The 24,229-nt window shown below is 34.1% G+C and overlaps 1 protein-coding gene across 1 annotated transcript in view; it reads right to left on the reverse strand.

Annotated features, from left to right (window-relative positions):
• Window positions 1–24,229, reverse strand: part of LOC115876541 (trichohyalin-like) — a 143,703-nt gene that overhangs the window by 67,639 nt on the left and 51,835 nt on the right. Inside the window, exon 3 of the mRNA XM_030892353.1 lies at window positions 2,310–2,695. Within this exon, the coding sequence (XP_030748213.1) occupies window positions 2,310–2,695 (386 nt within the window). The remainder of the gene's footprint in view (window positions 1–2,309; window positions 2,696–24,229) is intronic.

Consider the following 24,229-nt stretch of genomic DNA (forward strand, 5'->3'; position numbering starts at 1 on the left):
TACAATTAGATAGGAACCATCGAAAACAGGAAATTGCCATCCTATCCGATAGTCAAGCAGCACTTAACGCGATCAACTCAGTAACCGTCAATTCGAAGTTGGTCAAAGAATGCCTAGAGAAGGTCAACAAATTAGACAAAGAAAATAAAGTCCTCCTACTCTGGGTGCCTGCTCACCAAGGGATAGACGGCAATGAAAAAGCAAATGATCTAGCTAGGAAAGGAGCGAACACTCTACTACCTGGACCAGAACCGTTCTGTTTTCCAAACGGGAACCAACTGAAAGCGGAACTGAAGAATCTGGACTCCATCCGTAACTTGGAATAGGTGTCCTCCAACGGTCTAAGACACTCGAAAAAGTTCCTCAGAAATTACGACCGAGAAAAATCAAAGATTTTCCTTGATTTAAGTAAAAACAATCTTCGGATTGTCATGGGGTCTCACAGGACACTGTCTCCTCAACGAACACCTCAGTAGGCTGAAGCTGAGAAACAACGGCGAATGCAGATTCTGTGGGGAAAATGGGGAAACACCAGAACACCTTATCACTGAGTGCGTCGAGACGACGACCATTCGTACCATGAACTTTGGTACGGATGATGTCGAGGATGGAGAGCTGGCCTCTGTGAAGCCGTCTCAGATACTGGCTTTTGCTGAAGCCCTGAGACTGTATGATGAGTTATAACTTGTTATAACTCAAGAAAGGGGAACACACAATAGATCCGTAAGGTCGCGGTGATTAACTCCCCTCCTAAACATTCTACATTCAAATGTGTTTAAATTTATTTTGAATAACTATCGTATGATTCTCCTCTAAATTGCTCATCATCAGTAATAATTATCGTGTTCTGTATTTATAATAAAGTAAAGAAAGTAAGAAGTAACAAATACATACTCGTATTCGAAAAATCTTTACGTTTACAGCTGTAATTGTAAGAGAACTGGTTATTAGCATCATAAAATCAGTATCAATTATTATCTTGCCATTTATTATCTATATCTATATCAACTATTATCTTATAAAGTAAAATCACACAACAACTTCATGCGGTTTATCAAAGGATTGTGTTTCACAAATTTCGATAGATATTTTCTATTTATTTTTTTTGTCATGTATTAAAATATCGGAATTATAATATAATTAATTAGTAATTCTTAGTATTTGTTGCAAAATAGTTTCAGGAGATCTATGTACACTATCGCTTACAATATTTTTATTATTATCTATTATTACTATGCCAGAGAGAATTCAAAACATGTCCATGTCAGGGTCGTATTTCGTCGCCCAACTTTGAATGCATTTCGATTTATTTCCAGTTGTCTTGACCCACTTCTTCTTAAAAGCGCCTGAAACTACTCGTGGGGAGAGCGAGGGGGGATTTTTTTGGCGTTTTTTGTTGCCTCGTTCAATTTTGTTTTGTTTTGAGCTATTTGCAAATCGTGGCGGTATCTGTACTCGAGGCAAAGGATTTTTTTTTCATAAATCTCAGTGAAATAAGTAAACCTAGACGTTTCTATAATAGCTGTTGTTACGATGATATTTCGATAATTATATTTTGTTTTATGTTATATTGATAAATATTCCCCAAAATTAATATTTGAACACGAGTTTATTATATGTATAGTAGATATTTAGCAACAAGACTTTTCACTTAAACTGCAGGAATATAATTACAATATTTTTATGATTTAATTTTATTATAATGATTTAGTATATAAAATTGTATATGATATGTTTGTTTACTGCTTTAATTGATTAATATAACAGTAGTATTGCTTGATGAGTAATACTGGTAACATTATCAATATATCCGCTTGTGAAAATTATTAATTGGCCCGATGTGAAGAAAAGTATGGTCCACGCACATTATTTAAAAGCAATGTTCTTTTATTGTTCTTAAGAAAAATCTGCAAACGATACTTTTACTAGCACCCTGGATGGTTTGATATAAATCCATTCAACTAGTATTTATTATGGAAGGATTTAAACAATCAAAACTAGAAAAACGAAACCAAATTTGTAAACTAAACTTTGCCACAAATTACAGTATAAATGTTACTTTACCATAACCAGAAATAATAAATAATTATAACGGGCTTATATTTAACGTACTATTTTCAGAAATGTTTTGCGAAATGTTTCAAGAAATATTTCGTAAAAAATTTCGGGGATAGTGTAGCGACTGTTTAATATTTCTAGAGCTATAAAAAGTAGGTATTTCACTGTTTTTCACAAAACAACCTTTATATCAGTTTTCCAAACTTTACCGGGAATTATGTAAATCACACTTTAAAACTTTAAATCAATACCCCTCGCTCCGCTCAAATCCCCATCGAACTTTATATCACCTAAAGTATCCCAGTCTTTTTTACTATTATTTTCTCCCGCACACCTCCCATCTACCCTACCTCCTCCTCCTTCTTCTCCAACCTCTCCTCGGCGCCTGTCTCCCTCCGCCCCCCTGTCCACGCCCTGGCCAATGGCGCGCGGGGCGTCGGCAAGACGCCGCGGCGCCCACGGCCCACGTGACGCCGGCACGTGGTGCGGGAACCGCGGACGCCGGCGTCGGCGGCGTTGGTCCGGGTCGGTTCGCTGGAGAAAGGAGGTAGAAGTGAGCCGGAGGTGGAGGAGAAGGTTCGGTGACGTGGAGAAGAAGGACGGTCTTGGAGTTGGAGGAACGCTCGGATGGGCGGTACTAGAAGAAAATGCGAAATGTTGTTGCTATCTTAATAGTAAAGCCGTTACTGTAATAATCTTATAAAAATATCGCTGCTTAAAGTAAGTATTAAAAAATAATAATATCTGTTTCTCTATATAAGTACTAAAAAATTGTTTTTCTACAAACGTCAGTAAAAATGTAATTTTTAACGCATGCTGTCAGTGCCTAAAAAGTGACATTATGTCACTGATGGTAAAAGTCATGAATCTTGTACCAGGGTTAGAAGCAATGGTAGTATCCGCTGAGGTTCTGGATAAAGTTTGACCTGAAATACTCGTTTTATTTTGTAAAGAGTCTTCTATATAACCCTCCGCTACGGTACTGGACTTCCATCCACCGTGTCCCAAGCTTCCCTTCTCACAAAATAAAATACCACTTTTAGCACTTATATCATAAATAACTATTGTACTGAAGTGAAACTTCTTACTAACAGCTATTAAATTGAAGTTTGAAATATATATATTTTTTTTGAGAGCTTTTTATAAACTCTAAATAAATAAATTTTAAAATATCAGTTAACTTCAAAAAAACAGAGTTAATATAAAACCGTCTACTATTCTAGCTTTATAATTTTATAATGTTTTTATTTAATTTTTAATTAAAAAACGATCACTGTATTACCCAGCCGGATAGCTGTGGCCATTAAACCAAAATACTACTACATCTATGTCGCTGACCACTATACTAACTGCTACCTTTGAATAAGAAGACTAAGGAAGGAGCATATGAAAAATCTTAGGTACACCGCGATAGGCCTCAAATATGGCCGACTTAAATTCCGGTTTATCAGTGTCGTTCTAATTTTATTTAAAAAATGTAAAACTATGATGTAGGGTAGACGTGGGGTAGACGCAATAATTTGTTATTTCTTATGTATAATCATCAAAATTGTAACTCAAAATTTTACATAACCAAATTGTCAATGTAAATCGCTGTTTCAATTCAATTCATTATTCCAATTCTCAGAATGTTGTTAACAATAGTTTAACCTTAAATTAAAATGTTAATCAATCACAATTGTTTATCTCCATCATTTACCCGATTAATAATACAGAAATTACAGCTCAATCACAAACACTTCATTATTTATAGTGATTTACAGTAATTTTATTAAATTATGCGAATATTCTCGTTTATTATTGGTTGGAAATAAATATGACAGTGTCCTCGAACGAAAATGCGAGTTATTAACTCTAAATTCTAATTTTGAGCTGGAAAATAAGCTAGATGCTTTACCTAGACCGTTATTCAGAAGCTATAAGCTATAAGAAGCTATATTAAATATCAATTTAATAATTTAATAAAATTTTATAAAAATTTAAGTTGAGTAAAATATTTCCTAAAATATTGAATAGCATTGATGCTAATAAAATTAATAATAATAATTTTTCGTTCTGCATTTAACATTTTAGACATAAAATTAATAATAATAATTTTTCGTTCTGCATTTAACATTTTAGACATAACATTTTATTGGTTTGTTTCAAATATTACCGCTCATATTTGAGGCTTTATTCCGTTGCAAAACAAGGCGAACCAGACCGGTAAACTACGGTAAAGAGCGGTTCCTGAAAAATATCGGTTTGATACGGAACGGTTTGGTAAAATACTGGAAACGTCAAATGTTGACGTTTTTTAAATTTCAATACCTCTATTATAAAATTTATCTTTTATGCATTTTTAATGTACCTATTCTCTGCTTTTACGTTTGCTTCTTCTTTTCCATGGAGTTTAATATTGAAAAGTACTTTATTAATAAACTGTTAAACTCGTTAGACAGCTCAAGTGAAGATTTGCAGGTCCAATATTAATAATAAATAAACAAATCTAATCAATATTTATATTTTTATAGCTTACAAAACATTCACGATTACTTGTCTTGTTTTTCATGTTTTCTTTAAATGGTCCTGACTTTAAGAAACAATGGCTGCATGATAAGTTTAAATGGTCCTAAAAGTAATTCTATTTAGTTAATGAAATCTTATTTACCTTTACTGCCTACCTACATTGCTTTTGGATGTAAATACAAAATATTATTACAAATTTTAGAAATTAAATGAGAATTTCATTCGAACTTCCAATATTTGCTTGATTTCTGTCACATAAATGACATTGATTGACAAACAAAACCAGAAAAATCAGCCTTCTCGCGCTGGTTATTTTGGTGACAGTTATAACCGAATTTTTCAGAAACCGTGTTCCGTAATAAGAAAACCGATAGAAACGGAACATAAAACCATAACCAAGATAAGGAATATGCCCTAAATATGATCGGAGTGATGGTATGACAGACGACTCACGACGAATGCACTCATCTTTAATTAAAAATTCGAATTTTAAAGAACAAGATTATTGAATCACATGCTATCATAAATAGAGAAAACAAAACAATTTCAATCCTATAGTCCTTACGGAATTACAACTCAATTTTCGAATTACGAAGTTATCAATCTGTCCAATGTCGGTCTAACTTCATTGGTTTACGATTTTCCCAAAAGCAAAGAGCTGTGTTGCTGCATGTAAATTACTCGACAAAACACTCATAGCCGTTCCCGTGCGCGATTCCCGTGGGAGTTTTTGATCGGGAATTACTTCGCGAAATGCGATTATTTTATCCCTTGACAGAGTCACGGTTAACGTGGAATGTGTAATGCGGTTAAACGGCAAATTGACGAAAGCAGGTATAAGTCAATCCGAATTAGGCCGGATTGGAGGATGAATTAGAGGAATGATATCTGTGCATTAGCTGACAATTACATAAACCTGATTTTTTTTGTCACACGGAGATAATAGGCCAGAAAGCGAGGATAAAAATAGGGTATTACCTCCGAATTCTTGACACCCGTACCGATTGACGTAAATTTTAACAGTGAATAGAGATATATGTAAGAAACAAAAGTTACATAGTAGCGACACAGATTATACAGATTATAAACTTTGTTTTTTCTTTATTGTTTTTCGTGGTTCCAATTTTCGGAATCGGGTACTAGTTAGGTTACTAGTTTGCGCCCATAGCACGCCCACTTATGGGCTCTAAAATTGTGCACAGCGCCTGACCGGCACAGTTATTAGAGATATATCGGAAAACTGAATAGCGTCATGCAGTATTTACGCGTACCTTCTGGTTACGATATGCGCGAGTCAATTTTTAACGCAACACCCGCTAATAACGTTACCGCCTGACGTAATTTGCGGATCAATTACACCAAGCGCTATTTCTAAATAACGTTTAAAAAGTGCTTAAATGAGCATGTGCGGGTATTTGACAACCGGGGCCGGCCGGCGAGATCTTTTATTTTAGGTAGTGATGGGAATAATCGAATTATTTTCACCATCGAATAATTAGTAATAATTCATATTTCACAATCGAATTAATAATTCGAATTATTTAGTAGTATTATAAATTTAACCTAAAAATAAATTCGTCCCAGCTAGTGCTCGTCTAGGGGCTATTTTAAACAAATTATGAACCATTGCCATACCTATATTCTATCACTGAATAAAAAATAAAAAATATATCTTTATTCAATGTATTCTATTAACTGTGCCGAAGCCGTTTAATAAATTAAACCATCATTTAAAGTTTTAAATTTAAAAGTGCCGAGTATCGTATTTTTCGTATTTCTTTTTATTTTATCAGTTGCAATCAATAATTATTTAGATAAAAGAAGAAAATTAATTTTAGTGTTTGGCAGGTGTTCGGTGAAATTTGGGTGAGATGGAAATGAACCAAATAATAGTATTCTTTCGTTCTAAACGAAATGAAAATTTTCACTTAAACTGATTTATTCCTACGTGGTATAGGAAATAACAATGATTTCTGGATTTTTCTATATCGGATCGTTCCTTTCTTTGTCGATTCCCTTTATAAATCAGTTTAAGTGAAAATTTTCAGTTCGTTCAGAACGAAAGAATACTACTAATAGTACTATACTAATTACTAATATTCGTATTCGTCCATAGGAGGTTATGTTTTATGTTCATTTGTAATTCGGTTAACCACAGATATAATGTAAAATACTACTAATTTTTATCTCGATATATCGAAAAAGATAATTCGAATTAGTTAGTTTTAATTTACTATCGAATTAATCGTATTATTTAATCCGAATTTTCCCAAGACTAATTTTAGGTTATGTTTGAATTGTTTTGAATTATTACTTTAGTTTTATTAGGTAATTTGATATTTAAGTAGCTGGGATTAGTTTTAGTTAAATAAATATGGCCCGACGATTTAAGAAATATGGAAAAGAGGCTTAGGTTTACAGCAGATGACGACTTAGCCCTTCTAAGAGAATTTGTTGCTTGTTGCCCTAAACCCACTGGCAGACGGGGGTGAAAAATAAATCACCCATTTTATTTGCAAAAGTCAATAAAAGGATGAATTCAAATTCAAAGTAAAAAATATTCTATAACATTTTTAAAAATAACAACAAAATCAATGACTAAAATCATAAAAATAAAAACTATCAATTTGTAGGAAACTACACGAGCTACAATTTAACCTCTATAGTTGAACAGTCTTGAACTCTTCATTTTTACGAGATTTTTTAAAATTCGCAATTTAGCCTTCGAAAAATAAGAAATCGCCTTTACAGAGTGATAACTCGGCTATTATTACACCTACGGTAATCATCAAAAAATAAATCGTTTAGTTATTCGAAAAGCTTCATTTTTGCATTACGTGAGTTTTGCGATAAAACACGAGGTTTTCAAGTTATTTATAAAAAATGACGGAAAAATATGCAGTTTTTAGTTGAAAAATCAACATCTTCAATCCCAAATAACTAGAAAAAAATTAATTTTCTCTAAAAATGTTCTAGAGCATTTTTTGCTCAGAATTCACCCCTTTATTGATTTTTACAATTAAAATGGGTGATTTATTTTTAACCCCCGAGATTTGTATCACATTTCCAACATTTCCCCATAAGTATCACAATTTTATTTGAAAATAGAGTTATAAAAAGTACCGTCGTTATCGAACCGATACCAACAAACAATGTTTCATTTTTATTCATTCTAATATTTTTTTGAGATTCCAATCGCAAAAAATCACAATTAGTATTCGGTCAAATTGAAGATAAGCCCCCCATATTTGTATTTTTTGAACGAAACTCGTAATAAATTAGAACGCCTGATCCGTTTAAATCCGAAAGAAAAAGCTTTAGGGACGGAAACACTGGACACATACATATCTCTCGGACACGCGGGCATTTAGAAAAATAAGCGGGAAAAAAACGAGCCGGACGAGGGCAATTTAACAAAATCCCAAAGACGGATTTTTCGAAAAAAAATTAATTCCCGCGCACGATTTAAACTCGGACAATAAATTTGCGTCAATGTAGGGATGGCAATGTTTCAAAAATGTATCGATGTTTTAGAAAATTGTACGAAAAAAATCGAAGTTCAATAAATTTTCTAAAATGCTGTGATACTATCGCATGATAAAAAAACAGCGTCAAATACGGCTAAGAAATAACAGTCAATGATAATTTTAGCTAGGTCAATATCTAGACGACATTTACAAGTATTAAAACTTCAAAAAATAATAGGAGCTTTCCCATCGTATGAGAGGCGCCACCCTGTATACTCATATATACCTCATAAAATATATATAGCTTTTTATAGTTAGGGCCAAGATTTTACGAGTAAAAAACCACTGACAAGCTAGTTTCTGTTTAGACACTGTGCAGCGGCATTGAATATATCCGGCCATTTTTAACCAGTCGATATTTTGAATACAATAAATTATATAAGAATTCTTGCTATTTAACTGCTGATATAGAAATTTAATTACACACTGTGTTTGTCGTAATGTGGATCAACCTGCTCTCTTTACCGGTTTCGGAACCCTGCTCCATCATCAGATGAGCTTGGGTCGATTCCACACAATGACAAACACAGCGCAGAGTACCTAATTCCGACTTGTCGAGAAGTAGAGCATGGTGCAAGTACACTCACCGAGACGACCCGAGGCCGAGACGAAACGAGTGTGTACTTGGGGCTCTCGCCTGCTCACGGGCCCTCTCGCCTCGTACTCTGAACGTTTTGTACAAAGTACACACTCACCGAGGGGACCCGAGGCGAGACAAGGCGAGTGTGTACTTGGGGCTCTCGTCTTGCCTCGGTGCATCTCGCCTCGTCTTGGGAGCGCACGGTCTAGAGGCGGTCTCCAACACGAGTCAAAGGAGACGAGAGCCACAGAGAAACTAAATAAAAGAGAGATATAATGGATAGATTCTATATTTCTCTATGGCGAAAGCCTTAAGTAGAAGGTTCCGCGAAAATATACACGGTGCTCTCTTGAAAACGCCACCCCTCTGGATATAAAACATGAGCCGTTCCAAGAAGAAAATCATTTAAAATATCACAATATTTTGCACTATTAACAGTTCCATCAACTATATACAGAGGTGTAGCACCACGCTGAGATATTGCTCCCCAAACCATTATTTTAGTGGGAAATTTTGGAACTTGAACGGTAACATTTTCTTTTGATAGGATTTTTAGGTGGTTTCCACCCAAGAGGGAAACAACTTCGTCAGAAATAAAATCATTATTAAAATTATCTTCTTGAAAACATTGACAAAAATCCATTTTTCGTTACCTTTGTAGAGGCGTTATTGCAGGAATTTTTTTTTGGCTTCCTTGATATATAGCCTTGTCTTTTCAGTGACGTGCGGACGGTTTTTGGACACAATTTTAATTATCGCTGACTTCCAAATCTGTTAGCCAATTTGCGAAACCCTAGGCGCGGATTCTGTCGTCCTAATGCCACTAAAGCGTTTAAATTCTTTTCGCAAATCTTACGCGGTCTTCCTGAAACTGGTCCATGCTTCATATCTGTGCCATTTTTATCCTCTTTATTGTTTCATATACTGCACTTTTTCCGACTTCAGTCAATTGCACTAATTTTTTAACGTTTCGAACACCTTTACTATACAAATATTCCACCATTTCTGTTTTATTTACTTGCGACATTATTTCTCAAATCTTAATCAACAATATTTGACGGATGGTGTTGCCATGCGATTTTGGTCATAGCCTACTATTGGCACAAACTACGTGACGGATTACTGATGTCTTAGAGTGTTGCAAAAAAAATTACATTAAAATTAGGAAAAATATAAAATTCCGGATACTTTCTAGACGGACTATATTATACCTAAATACCTATACTGCAAGAAATGTGTTTTCCATTTTATATTTTGAATACATCGATACACTTCGTACATCCCTACGCCGCACTGTAGCCGTGCCCCGATTAAAATCCTCCGGGTCCGTTCTGGAGCTTTGTATATTTCACGGGCGGCGCATTAAAATCTCAGCTTTTCTGATATGATAGCGATGCGGTGGCAGCGATCTCGCGGCCGGCCGCATTAAAATAAAAACCGACTCAGGACCAATTTATAAACGGATTTGCGTTTAAAAGCGGGGCGAATAAAAAAAGGCAACAACGTGGCCGCCGAGCACACAAATCAGCCGGAACGAATGGATCTGGACCCTCTCGCCTGATCCTGGGGGCTTAGAGTTGCGGAGGGACCCCCCGAAAGCTCGTTAGTTGCCATAATTACCGTTGCTAATTACTGATTTTTATCGAGCCGCCTGATCGTTTTTGTAGGGCTGGCGCTTAATTCGGGTATAAAAAATGTTTTCGGGTGAATTCGGGAGTTCCATTTGCAATTTATGAACGGAAAATACAAGATATTTCTTTTGAGCATTTTCCTAATTTGAATTAATTGCTTTATATATTATTCTGTTTGTTTAATTGTTAATAGTTATTTTTTATACAAGACGATAAAATGGTATTTTATCGTCGACCGAAAAGATTAATTCACGGGCGATGAAATCGCGACGTTTTAAAAAATATTCAGAAATTATTATTTCAAGGAATTCGAAGAAATATTGTGCTGGGTTGGCGTTGGTTTCTATGTAATTTGACAAATAAATAAAGCTGTCTCTTTAGTTGTCAGTTTTGAATCAATATTTTTTAATTCTCTTTAAAAGCCAGAAATGGCTCAAAATGAAATAAGTAAATTACCAACAGATATTCAGGCTGAGGCGACAATCGTCATATTCAAACTACTTCCGTTTAAATCCCGAATAACTTATGAAAAGGAATACAACCATTTTCAAAAATGGAAAGTTAAGGTAAAAAAACAACCCCTCGATTAACCCTGTATAATTTACCAAAAACTAGAGTTTATAATAGTTATTAATGATACAAGTTCGATACGAATATCATAATAAAACGCAACATAATTTCATTAAAAAGTTCCTATCGAACGTGTATCATTCAAAATTTAATCGAGGAACGATCCAAAGAGATTTGATTTCATTTAAAATATCAGAGATATCCTCATAAAAATTAAAATTCAAAATTATCAGGTGCCCATATTAGTCGACGCCGTGGTAACCGTGCTTGTTGATTGTTTCCATTCTGACTGTGACATCTCAATTATTGATGTTCAATTTTGTGTTAAACGTTCAGTTTTAGCAAAAAGCAAAAAATAATATTAATATGGCTGATTCTGATTCTGAAAGTGTCCCTTTGGATATTGAAGGCATTGCGCAAAACGCGACCCCTACTTCGCGAAAAATCAAGACAAGCGTACGAGCAAGCCTATGTAAAACTTGAAGATTGGTGTAAAGGGAAAGGAATCGAGAATAGTAGTAACGAAAAGGTTCTCCTGGCATATTTTGAACATCTTTCAAAACATAGGAAGGCTTCATCACTTTGACTATATTATTCCATGCTACGTTCAGTTATATCAGTGAAGAAAAATACAGATATTAGTAAGTACGTCCATTTAATTGCATTTCTTAAAAGAAAATCGGAAGGATTTCGCTCAAAATAATCGAGAATTTTAAGAAAAGAAGACATAACGCGTTTTTTGTTGGATGCCGATGATAAAACTTATTTCCTGACAAAAGTTTTATTGATAGTGGGACTTGCGGGAGCCTGCCGGCGCGGCGTATCGAGTTGACAAATCTGCAGCTGCAAAATGTTAAGGATGAAGGACAATGCATTCATGTCATTATTCCATTTACGAAAACTAAGATATCACGAGATTTTTTTTATAACGAAAGGGAATGTTGAAGGAATAAATATGGTGGAAATGGTTCGAAGATATATAGCTATGCGGCCAAGCAACACAGAGCATACTCGATTTTTTGTGGGGTACAGAAATGGAAAATGTATTAAGCAACCCGTTGGCATTAATACTTTAGGGAAAATGCCGTATAAAATAGCATTGTTCCTAAGTCTTCCAAATCCACAACAATACATTGGACATTGTTTCCGTAGATCGTCTGCGTCGTTGCTTGCAGATTCAGGAGTGGATTTATTAACTGTTAAAAGACATGGTGGTTGGCGATATAGAAAATTCCAAAAAAAAATAAGAAAAAAGTGTCATGTAATATTTTGGGTAACATTTCTGGCAATGATGGGTCTTCAACAAGTTCAAGCACTCAGGAAATAAATTTAGTTTCTAGAAATCCAACTCACCTGTCATCGTCTGGTATTAATTTAACCAATTGTACTGATATTATAATTAATGTTTACAATAAATAAACGTATTTAGGTACCTTTTTTTGCTTGTTTCTTATTTTAAAATTTGCGTGTTATTATGAATTCATAATAGCACTAGTGCTATTATGATGCTATTATGAAAGCCATAATGACATCCAAATGACAATGTTAAATGTGTCATAATGACATTGTCGTAGATTCACACTATTAAAGTTGATATAATTATATACAGCTTGGTAAAAAGTTCATGAACATAGTGCTAAAAATAACAAAAACATAATACAGCTCCGGTTCTGGGAAACCTTAGTTTTTACTAATACAATATTACACAAACTTTCAAACTGGCAACTCGCTGAACAATTGATCGGATAATAAATAATGACCCCGATTAAAGCTAAAATGCACACACACCTATACGCCATAATCAATAACTAATGAGACGAAATGAGAATGTTGTGTAAATGTTTAACTTGTGCTTCGGCTGCATAAGCCCCGCTATAAATCCAATGAAATATGTAGGCGGATCCTAAGTGGTTGCCAAGATATGGCCGACTCGTAAGTTTCTCCAACTTCTGGGCCCATGAATTAACGATAATTCTACTATTCTAGCGTCTCGGCGCGGCGCTGAAACTGTAATTAATGTAGTGAGCGCGGTCTTTACAGGGCCATTAGCGAGGCCCGGTCCCTTGTTGTACGCTTAAATATTATTTAGTTGTTCTGATATCTTGTATTAGACATAAGATAAACTACTAAAACGGCAATACTGAGCAATATTGCCTTGACTCTTACTTGGTGAAAACTAAATTCGTTTGTTTTCTTTTATGAATAACTGTGTGAGTGTATTTTTTCTATTTTCAGTAATAAATACTTTTATTTAGAACCACGTATGTAATGGCGACTTTAAAATTTTGTAAAATAATATTTTAATTATTTTACTTTCCTTTTCTTCTTTTTTTCCTCTTATTTATCTTGCTTGTGTCCATTTTAAAGCTTCTTTAAGTTTTAGTGGTGTGTGTCCAAATTATGATCTTGAAGAAAATTCGGTATTTTTTCACTGAACGAAAAATCTGTGTAGAATCCAAAAACACCACTGTGTAAAATCCAAACGACCTTTTTGACTTCTAACAGTTGTAAGAATCTCCCATATCGTAGCGAAATATATATTATGTCCAGGGGCGGGATACAGAAATTTATTTTAGAGGGCCCTAATAAACAGTAATGTAGAATATGCTTTTTCGCGCGCCATTTTTAACCCAAAATACTAATATTTAACCCAATTTATGGATTTTAGGAGGGGAGGCTTGGCCCCATGGGCCCCCTCTGTACCCGCCACTGATTATGTCTGTGGCCGGACTATACCGATATTTTTCTCTTTCTCTCTACACAAGGTGAGGTTTCTACGATTTTCTCTATGGGTATTTCGGAAACTACTAGAGATAGAGAGTCGGTTAAATGGGGAAAGAATTGCAGTTTTGTGGGGGTAATAAACATGCGCCTTTCTGATTTTAGAAAAAGTTCATGGCTTACTAGATATTTCGAAAAAAACAAATTTCGGCTATTTCAAAAATTGTCCCTAATTCCATTATAATCTATTTTAGACAAAATGTTTTCAGATAAAACTTGTAGATAATCATATCCTCAATGAGACTGTGTCCTCCGTTTTTTTCTAAAGCCTGTCATTTTTGACATGTTACACAAACATATGTTTTTTTTAAATGGAAACCATAGTTGGTCATGACTTCATAAAAAGCGCCGTTTTTAAACTTTTCAGCGATATAAGCTATGGTATGTTTCTTTCGAAAAATTACTGAGTAATAGCCAATTCTCATCATTTTTAAGCAATTTCACTTAGTTAGCTGTGGGAACAAGTTCAATCGTCGTTGCTCTCAGTAATGTGCAGGAACACGCCGTCCATATGAGGCAAGGTCGTGCGGCGCACGACGACGGCGCCAAAGCCCTAAAGGCGCCTGCGGTCACTGACTTTAAAAAATAATAAAACCATTTTTTGGAACTAGTATCCAAAACAACAAATTAACATAAAATTTAAGTAATACTTTTATCTATGAACGCTAGTGGTGAAAATATATTATCCACCAATGTCGAGCGCCGCGCCGCTGGTCATTGTAAATTTTGGCTTGATATTATAATATTGGAGAAAGGCGTCTATCCTTATTTCGCACGACGGCGCCGAAAATACTTGGCCCGTCCCTGGTAATGTGAAACTGTCACATCCAAACTTTGCATATTAAAATAAACAAAAATTCTAAATATGCATTTTTTAAATGAAGAAAAGCGTGTAAGATTATTGGTTCGACCTTTCTTGGCCATATATTTTCCAGGATACGTTGACCGGTGAACGTTACTTACGTTTTTTAGAAAAGTTAAATTTAGATACTGGCGCATCAATAGAGTTAGTAGTTCTAACATAACTTTCATTATGACACTCCCCATCATAATGAAAGAAATGTTAAAAATTATTATTTATATCAAAATTATGCAAACTCGGAGATAGGAAGAGGTGGACCAATTGCACGGGCCTCCTCGATCACCTGACCTATCCATTGTATACTTTTTATGCGGTATGGTTCACAACAAGGTTTACAAAAGAACTTATGAATTAAGAAAGGCACTCGAAGAGGCGGTAAGGGAGAAGTTTATTAAAGTCGACCGGCCATTCTGTGGGAAAAGCTTGTAATTCAGTTTTAAAAAGATGTATTTAATATACTCAAAACAATGGCGGTTTTTTTGAACATTTGCTAAAATAGCTCAAAGTGTATGTAGTGATATTATTTTTTTAAGTTTTAGTTTGTGTAATGTAAATTGTAAAGGAGCATTTAATAAAATATTCTGTCTTTTTATAAGTTATAAATCATAACAGAATAAGAATACCATACCAACTAAGTAAAATTATAGTCAAAAAAGATAAGAATTAGCTATAACTCAGTAATTTTTTGAAAAAGACATATTATAACTTATATCGCTGAAAAGCTTAAAAATGACGCTTTTTATGAAGTCATGGCCCACTATGGTTTCCATTTAAAAAAAAAACATATATTTGTGTCATATGTCAAAAATGGCAGGACACAAACTCATTAGGGATGTGATTATCTACAACTTTTATCTGAAAACTTTTGGCTAAAATTTGCCATGAACTTTTTCCAAGCCATGAACTTTTTCAAAAATCTGAAAGGTGCATATTTATGACCCCACAAAACTGCAATTCTTTCCCCATTTAACCGGGAGATTTTTCTTTCTCTATATCTCCAGTAGTTTCCGAGATACCCATAAAGAGCATCGTAGGAAACTCACCCTGTATAAATAATATTATCGTAGAGTTTACATCATGGGCACATAATACAAAACCATTGAAAATTGACATTTGAGTCCAATTAGAAAATGTATTTAAACCGAAAGAAAGTCCATCAAAATTTCTTTTAAAACATTTAACATTTATAAAAAATGAAATGTTTTGTTTTATTGACAACCTCGTTAATTAACCAGCGAGCGTAAAATCTAAAACTAAACTGAAGTCTCGAAAACGTTATTAATATTTAATCAGTGGGACGTTTTTCCAGAAAACGAAAAAAAAAATAAAGAACGAAACGATAACAAATCTGACGGTGGAATCCGTTTTCATTTCCACCAGACTAAATAATAAATGCGACCGGACGCGAATCCGAACGAAAAATTGATAAAAGTGCTTAAAAGCATAAAAATCTTGTCACGGAAAGGAAATGAGAAGTCACTATTGCCACTGTCTTTAGCAAAATACCGCCTAAATTATTGATTAAAATCTGCTCCTGTTCTGCTCATTACAAACCGAAAAATCATTTCCGTTCGTTAGTCGACAGATGGAACAATCTGGAACGTTGATAACAACAAAATTACTTATATTTTAATTTAGTGATTGTAAATGAAATGTGCGAAATAATTTGATTATTAGTGATTGATATTTAAAAAAAGTAATAAGATTATATATATAATATATATTATATTATGCGTTTGTCGCCTCAGCCTGAATATCTGTTGGTAATTTACTTATTTCGTTTTGAGCAATTTCTGGCTCCAATTCAATCAGCAATCGACAGGAAAGAAAATTAAAAAATATTGATTCAAAACTGACAACTAAAGAGACAGCTTTATTTATTTGTCAAATTGCATAGAAACTAACGCCAACCCAGTACAATATTTTTTCTACTCGTAATAAATTCCTTAAAATAATAATTTCTGAATATTTTTTAAAACGTAACTCGCTACGGAAAAAAATATTTTTTTATACACGACGATAAAATTGCATTATCGTCTCCCGAATTGATATCTAACCACAATTTCTCTAGATATATCCATGATAATCAAAGGTCAAAATGAAGAAATATATTTTGATTAAAAGAAAATATATAAGAGTGGGCAACACTGTGCCGGTCAAGCTTAATCACGTGACTAAAAGTTTGTTTGGTATGAACTGTATATAATATTGATTTCCTAAGTATTACTATTACATTGTTTTATATGGTGTTATTCAAAGATGTATATTAATTTCTGATTAAATTCTGCTTATCGAGGCTATAAATATTCTGTCTCGTCATCCTAAAATTCAGTCTCTACACCTAACTCTTTATTCTACGTTCCCTCTTTATGCTTCTTTTTCACACACATTAATGCGAAGATAAGCTCTCTTTCCGAAATAAACGACCTCGAATCACCGAAAACAGCATTAAAATATGAAACGATACGTATACAAGGTGGTTCAACATTTTTTGAAAATGGGCTCTTTCACTATATTTTGGAATTAGCATAATTGAATAAAGCAATTAATTCTAGAATTTTCTGCTATCTCACTTTCGGAAAATTTGAAGTCGTTCTTGAGAAAATAAATAAAAACAAAAAAGCCCAGAATAAAAATCCGCACTTTATTTTTAATACGTCACACCTGGCATGTTGAAAAGCGGCAACACGGCCGCGGCCGGGCCACCATTCTGACCCACCACCGCTTCCAGACAAGGCCATTCAGCCTTTTCCAATATGGCGGAGATAGAAGTGCTTTATCTGGCGCGTATTTTAAAACCTGTTTTATTTCCAAATGTACATTTTTCACACAAATGTCGGATTAGATTACGTAATATTTCACTAATTTTTTAACATACAGGGAGTCTAAAGTTCTCCACATAAGTATGGAATTTTTTGTATTATTACTTTTATGAAAACATCAGTTAGTTACTTTTTATAAAAAGGTCTGCTTTCTCAGAAAATAGGTAGTGTTAAAATATTCAAACTTGAGGTAGCATATATAGAGTGTTCAAAATCATCGGAAAAAGAAATATCCAGAAATATATGACAGAAAATAGCAATATAAACTAAATATTCAATTGCAAACACTTACTTACCATAGTTTAGAATTTACTGAACGTTTGATAAATATATACTATTATGGACAGTATAGGTTACTTGTCTTAGTAAAAGCCTTGGTAAATGCTCTTGGAATTATAAACTACACTGGCTTGGGTCAAAAGATATGAATATTTTTTCTATATTTTGGAGCATTACACAAATGGGAATAAATTTAAACTATAATAGGTGAGGATAAATAAAAAATATAATATATGTTTCAAGATTTTATATAGAAAAAAAAAACTAAATACTTTTTTGGGGGTTCGTAAGTAAAACTTACGCTTAGCTTAGTTTTCTTTACTCTTTCTCTTTACATAGGGCATTGTCTTTGTGGTAAAGACGTCATTCCTTTTTTTGCATAGTTCTTCAATAAAATATTGGATATTCTGGACAAGATCGATTTAACAATAAATTCTGATATATGTGAGGGGCAATTGTGACCAAAAAAAAACTTACATCCAGGCCATTTATATTGTCAAATGTCAATGTTGTCAATATCTTTCTGTGATCTTTTTGATGTAAAAAGCTTGATTCTTCTTCCAATATTTTACTTATAGTGAGGTAAGTGTAAGCAGTAGCCATAAATACATCCTCACTAGGGTAACAGAGGCTTTGCCCTTTGGCCTTTTTGAGGCATATTTAATGCACTTCTTACCCGAGAACTGAAATTATCTCTTTTAATAGCTGTCAACCATTTTATATGAAGCTCGTTATTTTTGGGGAATATAAAAGCAGAAACCTTGGGACCCCCTTTATAATTCCCGTGACAATTTGGAACAGATCATGTAAAAGGCATGCTACAATAAGATGTTAATACCTACCGTTTAATACCTATCTTTTGAAATTGTAAGTAACCATTATAAAGTACTATGCAGACTGGCGGCGAAGGCTTTTTACTCATTTAGGTGTAATATATTGATAAATACTTCTAGTTCTTACTTTAAAATAATTAATAATAGAGGAGTACGACAAGCACAAAAGTTTGAAGTTCCTTATGTGAAATGTCTGGTTTGGATTTTTATTACACCGTTATTTTATCACAATTTTCTGATGCACTGAACACTAAGAACCAAACAAACGTGTTGCAAAAGCACAACGAACTAGAGATAATTAATTATTTCTGGTATGCAATCGGAACGAGAAACCACTACCGGCTTTTCAGGTTAAAGGTAAACAATTTAATAATGCGCTGCCTTCGCCGCCATATTTGCCTTGCCCATATCATGTTGATTAGCCTTGAGTTGAGGTGGTGCTGGTCAAATCAAATCGCAATGTTGCCAGTTGTTGGCTGGCGCACGAGCACGGTTCTGCAATGTGATTGGGCGTATTTTTATACGCCAATAATTGGCACTTTAAAATTATTTCAAATTAAAGCAATTTATGTAAGAAAAATTCGATAAGGTTGTTTTTTTTTTCCATTCTAAAATTTAAACAACCTATCCATTTACTTTTAGTGCATAGCAATTTTCAGCAATCGTGTAACTTTTTTATTTATAAAGATTTTTGCATATTGTCTGCGATGAAAGTTTTTGAAAAACTAATCAATTATTTCTAATAGATTTCGAGATATTGATTTTTGAATTCAGAGTTCTAATAGCGAGACCACTTTCGAACACCAACACAATTCCACTAATTTTTACCGAAAATAGAAGTGTTTCTAACTTGCACTTAAACATTTTCAAGCTATAAGGAAAATTACAACGACTTGTTAAACAAATAAAGTATCACGAGACGTAATTGATATATATATATATATACATTCTACATTGTACTCTTCTTACATACGGAAATCTCGACCCAAGACTAACCTTTGCCAGCCCATAGATACCATTGTTTATTTTTCTTATAATATGTTAAGTCCCTATTTATTTTCAGATGCTTACATACAGATCTGCGGCGTCCACCGTGTATACCATGTCGATCATTACCACCAGCGAGCTGGAGCATCATCATCGCCATCATCATTTATAAAGATAAGCGTTCTCTAGCGCTGGCATCGCCTCTGACAGCCACTGCCCCCACCCTACCCCTTCCATCGATGATCGATTAGGAATCAATCCGCCGACATAACGGCACTGAGAACAGTCAATGGGCGCGTGACGTCATTTCCTTTGTGCCCTTATCGCGGCCTTCTGGTTCATAACGCTCGCATAATGGCCGAAATGGAGCGGGCCAAACGCACACACATGTACGGGTGTGTGTGTGTGTGTACGTAGGCAATCGTCCGTCGGATGGGTCGGTTAGTAGAGCGAGGAAGGAAATTTTACGGGGGGTGAGAAGTTAGAGGATGGGCGGAATGCTGGCTTGTGAGTAGGGTTCAGAATCGAGAAATCGCGGTACCGAAAGTACTGGAAATTCCCGGTTCTTTTGAGACATCTGTGTCCCATGAATCCTGACAAATCTTAGATTTGTGAAAATCTCCCTTTCTTAAATAATCTTTATGTTCTTTAATTCGGACATTTAAGGGCCTAGATGTTTTACCAATGTAAAATTAAAATGCCCACATTATCTAAGATCATAGAAAGATTGGTTAAAAAAGGCTTCTATCTTTTCTACTTAAATATAAAGTACTTTTTACCCATCAGTTTGGATTTCTAAGTAACAGTTGCACAAATGATGTTATGTTCGACCTTCTTAATAATGTATACTCCAGCCTGAACAACCATCACTTTACAGCTACAATTTTCTGTGATTTCTCTAAGGCTTTCGACTGTGTAAATCATAATATCTTAATTAACAAATTGCAATACTATGGATTCAGGGGAGTGCCGCTCGAATGTCTTAAGTTATATCTTGGCATCAGAAGGCAGCTTGTGAGGATTGATACGTCTATGTCTTCTTGTAAGCTTATAGAATGTGGTGTCCCTCAGGGTTCAGTACTTGGCCCTATTTTGTTTATCAACGATATTGCAAATCTAGACATTAACGGTAAAATCTGCCTCTTTGCGGATGATACTAGTTTCACTTGGAGCGGCCCAGATGTTACGGCACTATATAATACTATATCCATTGACTTACGCACCATTAAATCTTGGTGCGATTTTAATCTCCTATGCCTCAACCTTTCAAAAACTAATTTTTTGTCATATAAAAATACTATACAACCTTTTGTACTTAATACTGTGTGAAATCTTAGGACTTGTTGTAGACAACTCGTTAAAATGTGACTTGCACATCGAAGATTTATCGAAGAAACTAAGCGCTGCATGTTTTCCGCTATGATCAGTTTCTACGGAACTTAACTCAACAACCTCTAGAATGGTCTATTATGCCCTTTTTGAGTCGCATCTTCGTTATGCCCTTCCATTCTGGGGTACTTTCTGCGCAACAAAATTTGATCGTATTTTCACACTTCCAAAGAGAGCAGTTCGATACTTATCGGGACTGAACAGTAGAACTCTTTAAAAATTTCAAAATACTGACTCTTTCTTCCTTATTAATTTTTGAATCCGTTTGCTTAATCCGCAAGCACATATCTGCTATTCCGGAAAGGCCTTCTCACAACTATCCACTTAGGAATGCGGAGCACGATATTTATCTGCCAACCCCGAGCTCAGAACTAGTTAAGGGCTCAATACTGCACAATGCCAAGAAAATGTACAATCATTTGCCTTTGAATATCAAATCACTTTCATTCTTTCCCGCATTTCGCAAAGCTCTGAAATTAAACTTACTGGTGAGAGCCCTATATGCGGTAAACGACTTTTTTGTTAATGTTTAATCAAAAACAATTTTGAATTTTAAAATTTTGATCATCTCACACACTGGTTAAAGGTCTAGTATTTAATATTTAATATTTTATAATTGTAATTTTATAATTTTCTTGATACGCCTTTGTTCTACAATGTCCATGTATGTTCTATTTGTAATTTTAATGACGTAATTTTTTTGAATTGATTTGTATTGTATGACATTTTTTTTTATTATTTGTATATTTGTTTTTGTGCTTTTTTGTTTTGTAAATGCTTTGTCGATGAAGCTATTTTGGCTTTTTGTACAATAACGCTTTGTTTATTTATTTATTTAAATTAATGACATTCCTTACAAAAATTACTTGACTTGAAGTATAATATTTAAGTCAAAGACTTCAGACTATCTTTTGAACTGTATGTTGAATTTGCCTTAAGACTTAAATCATTTTGTTTTTAGAAATAACTTTTTTTAAAACTGGCTTCTTGCACCAGTTAAAAGTTAACTAGCATTCGGCAAACTTAATTTTATGAAGAGAATAATAAGAGCTCTATTATATAACTAGACAACTCATTCCAAATGTTGCAGACGCGCAAATACAAGCGCATCGGGAAGCGACCGGAAGTTTTGACCGACCGACTTCCGGTCCGTCGAGCTCGGTGCTTCCTTTGAGACGACGGCGCCGATAACGCCCTCTATACGGTGGCGAGATGAGTTAATTTTGCGCGCCGGCATAGCGCCGCGTTATTTGATTAATGTAGCGGAAGAGTTGTGGTGCGGTGGGTGTGTGCGGATGTGTGAAAGAGTCACAGTTATTTAAGTAATGGGCTCGAATGATTATATGTACGTGAATATTAAGATAACGATGAAAATGGTCCACGAGGAAGTCTGATAGGAGAAACGAGTTAACCAACCTACTAATATTATTTCTTCAGTTTTTTAGTAACTTAGTAATTGTTAGGTTATAGAATTTACTTGGTATTCTCTAGTCATTTTATTTATTTAACAATAAACATTTTTTGATTATTCATATAGAGTGGCCAGTATGCAGCCACTTGGCTGAAAAACATTAACAAATAATCTTGAGTATATTTACTTAGTACAGCCTTTCTTTAAATTTCCTAGTAGGTTCCGAACAGTTATTAAAAACAAATGACACACAAATACATACAAAATATTGGCTGTGGTCTATATAGAGCGTGGCACTGAAAGAAAAAGGAATGCATGCATATATAGGTGGCGCACCTTATTTGCCTTGGTTTACTATACGAAAACGGAAAGATGTAGAAACAAAATATTTTATGGGTATATGTGGGAAGGCAATGTGCATAATTTAAAATTATATTGAAATGTACAGGGTGTTTCAGAACTAAGATCCATACCAAAATTATATTCTTTCTTATAGAACACCCGGTATTTTATTTCATTTTTGGATTCTTGGACATTTATTATAAGGGTTTAATATGTCTAAAAGCTTTGGTTTTTGAGATATTTAAAGATATATAAATATGCATGCTGTAATAAAAAGTTTGTCACAACCTTGTACGTTACTTTTCAGAATTAATTGTGCTGACTTTAAAGCCAGAGAAATAACCTTTTTTTAATGTATACAGGGTATCAAAAATTGCTGGTCTATTTTAAATAATTATTTTACATAAAAACTTCGTTATTTCAAATGCAACACTATGTATTTTTTTAAATAAGTCGAAGCAGATTGAAATGCTCTTTCAAACTATATTAGGGTTTTCTATACCTATCTAGCTCAGATTTTATATAAAAAGCAATTTTTCAATAAAATTGTAATTAAGATGGCTGGTGTCGCCATGGCAATCTTCTAGTGACACTCAGTAGCTATTTTCAAAATCGACATTTTAAATTATGCATATTGTCTCTCTATTTTAAGAAAACTTAAAATAAATCTTAAAACCCTAATACACGACACCGATGCGGTCAGAATCTGCAGTCAGTTACTAATATACCGGGTGCATCTCAAAAGTGTCTCACCCCTATAACTTTTTTATTTTTTAAGATAGAAAAACTAGGATTGATTAACGTATTCAATTGTTTTTGATCACTTCCTGTTTCACCGGAAATGACTACAACTTTTGATTTTTAAATGGTATCCTCGGCATTTTGTAGCTTTATTTGCTGGAAAATGTGACAGTGAACAGAATGACATATAATATGTCACTTTTGACATTTTCGAATATGGTTTATTTGAAATTGCAACATGCGATTCATAACGACAATTTGACTCGAAATACCAAGTGTACGATACCAAATTATTCGTAAAAAAATGCTTTTTCCAAATATGCTAATGAGCCACTCTCGTTCCATTTGAAAAAATTGAGATATGATTAAAAATACGATTTGGGCATCTTTTAACCGACCAGGACAAGACACGAATAACATTAGACGACCAAATTTATTTTTCCAAGGCTCCTTGACTACAGTCTAGATTGAAATTTAAAATTCAATTTTGTCTTAAGCAAAAAAAAGTGAAAAGTCAAAAGTTGACATATGAAATGTCATTCTATTCAGAATATAATTTTCTATCGACTAAAGTAAAAAAATACCGAGGGCACCATTTAAAAATAAAAAGTTGTGGTGATATCCGGTGAAACAGGAAGTGGTCGAAAATAACTGAATATGTCAATCAATCGGTTTTTTTATCTGATAAAATAAAAAAGTTAGAGGGCTAAGCCACTTTTGAAACGCACCCGGTATTGTATACAAAAAAGTATTTGCTTAAAAACAGAAGACATTTAATTTTTAACTGTATTTAGTAATTATTTTGAAAATAATTTGAACAAAATTCGAAATAAATCAAAACCCTCCTTGCAACTGTAATATTTATTTCATCCCATACTATCACATCCCATAAAAAACTCCTACAAAAC

The sequence above is a fragment of the Sitophilus oryzae genome, unplaced genomic scaffold (assembly GCF_002938485.1).
Source record: "Sitophilus oryzae breed Bouriz unplaced genomic scaffold, Soryzae_2.0 scaffold_1436_pilon_pilon, whole genome shotgun sequence".
Lineage (NCBI taxonomy): Eukaryota > Metazoa > Arthropoda > Insecta > Coleoptera > Curculionidae > Sitophilus > Sitophilus oryzae.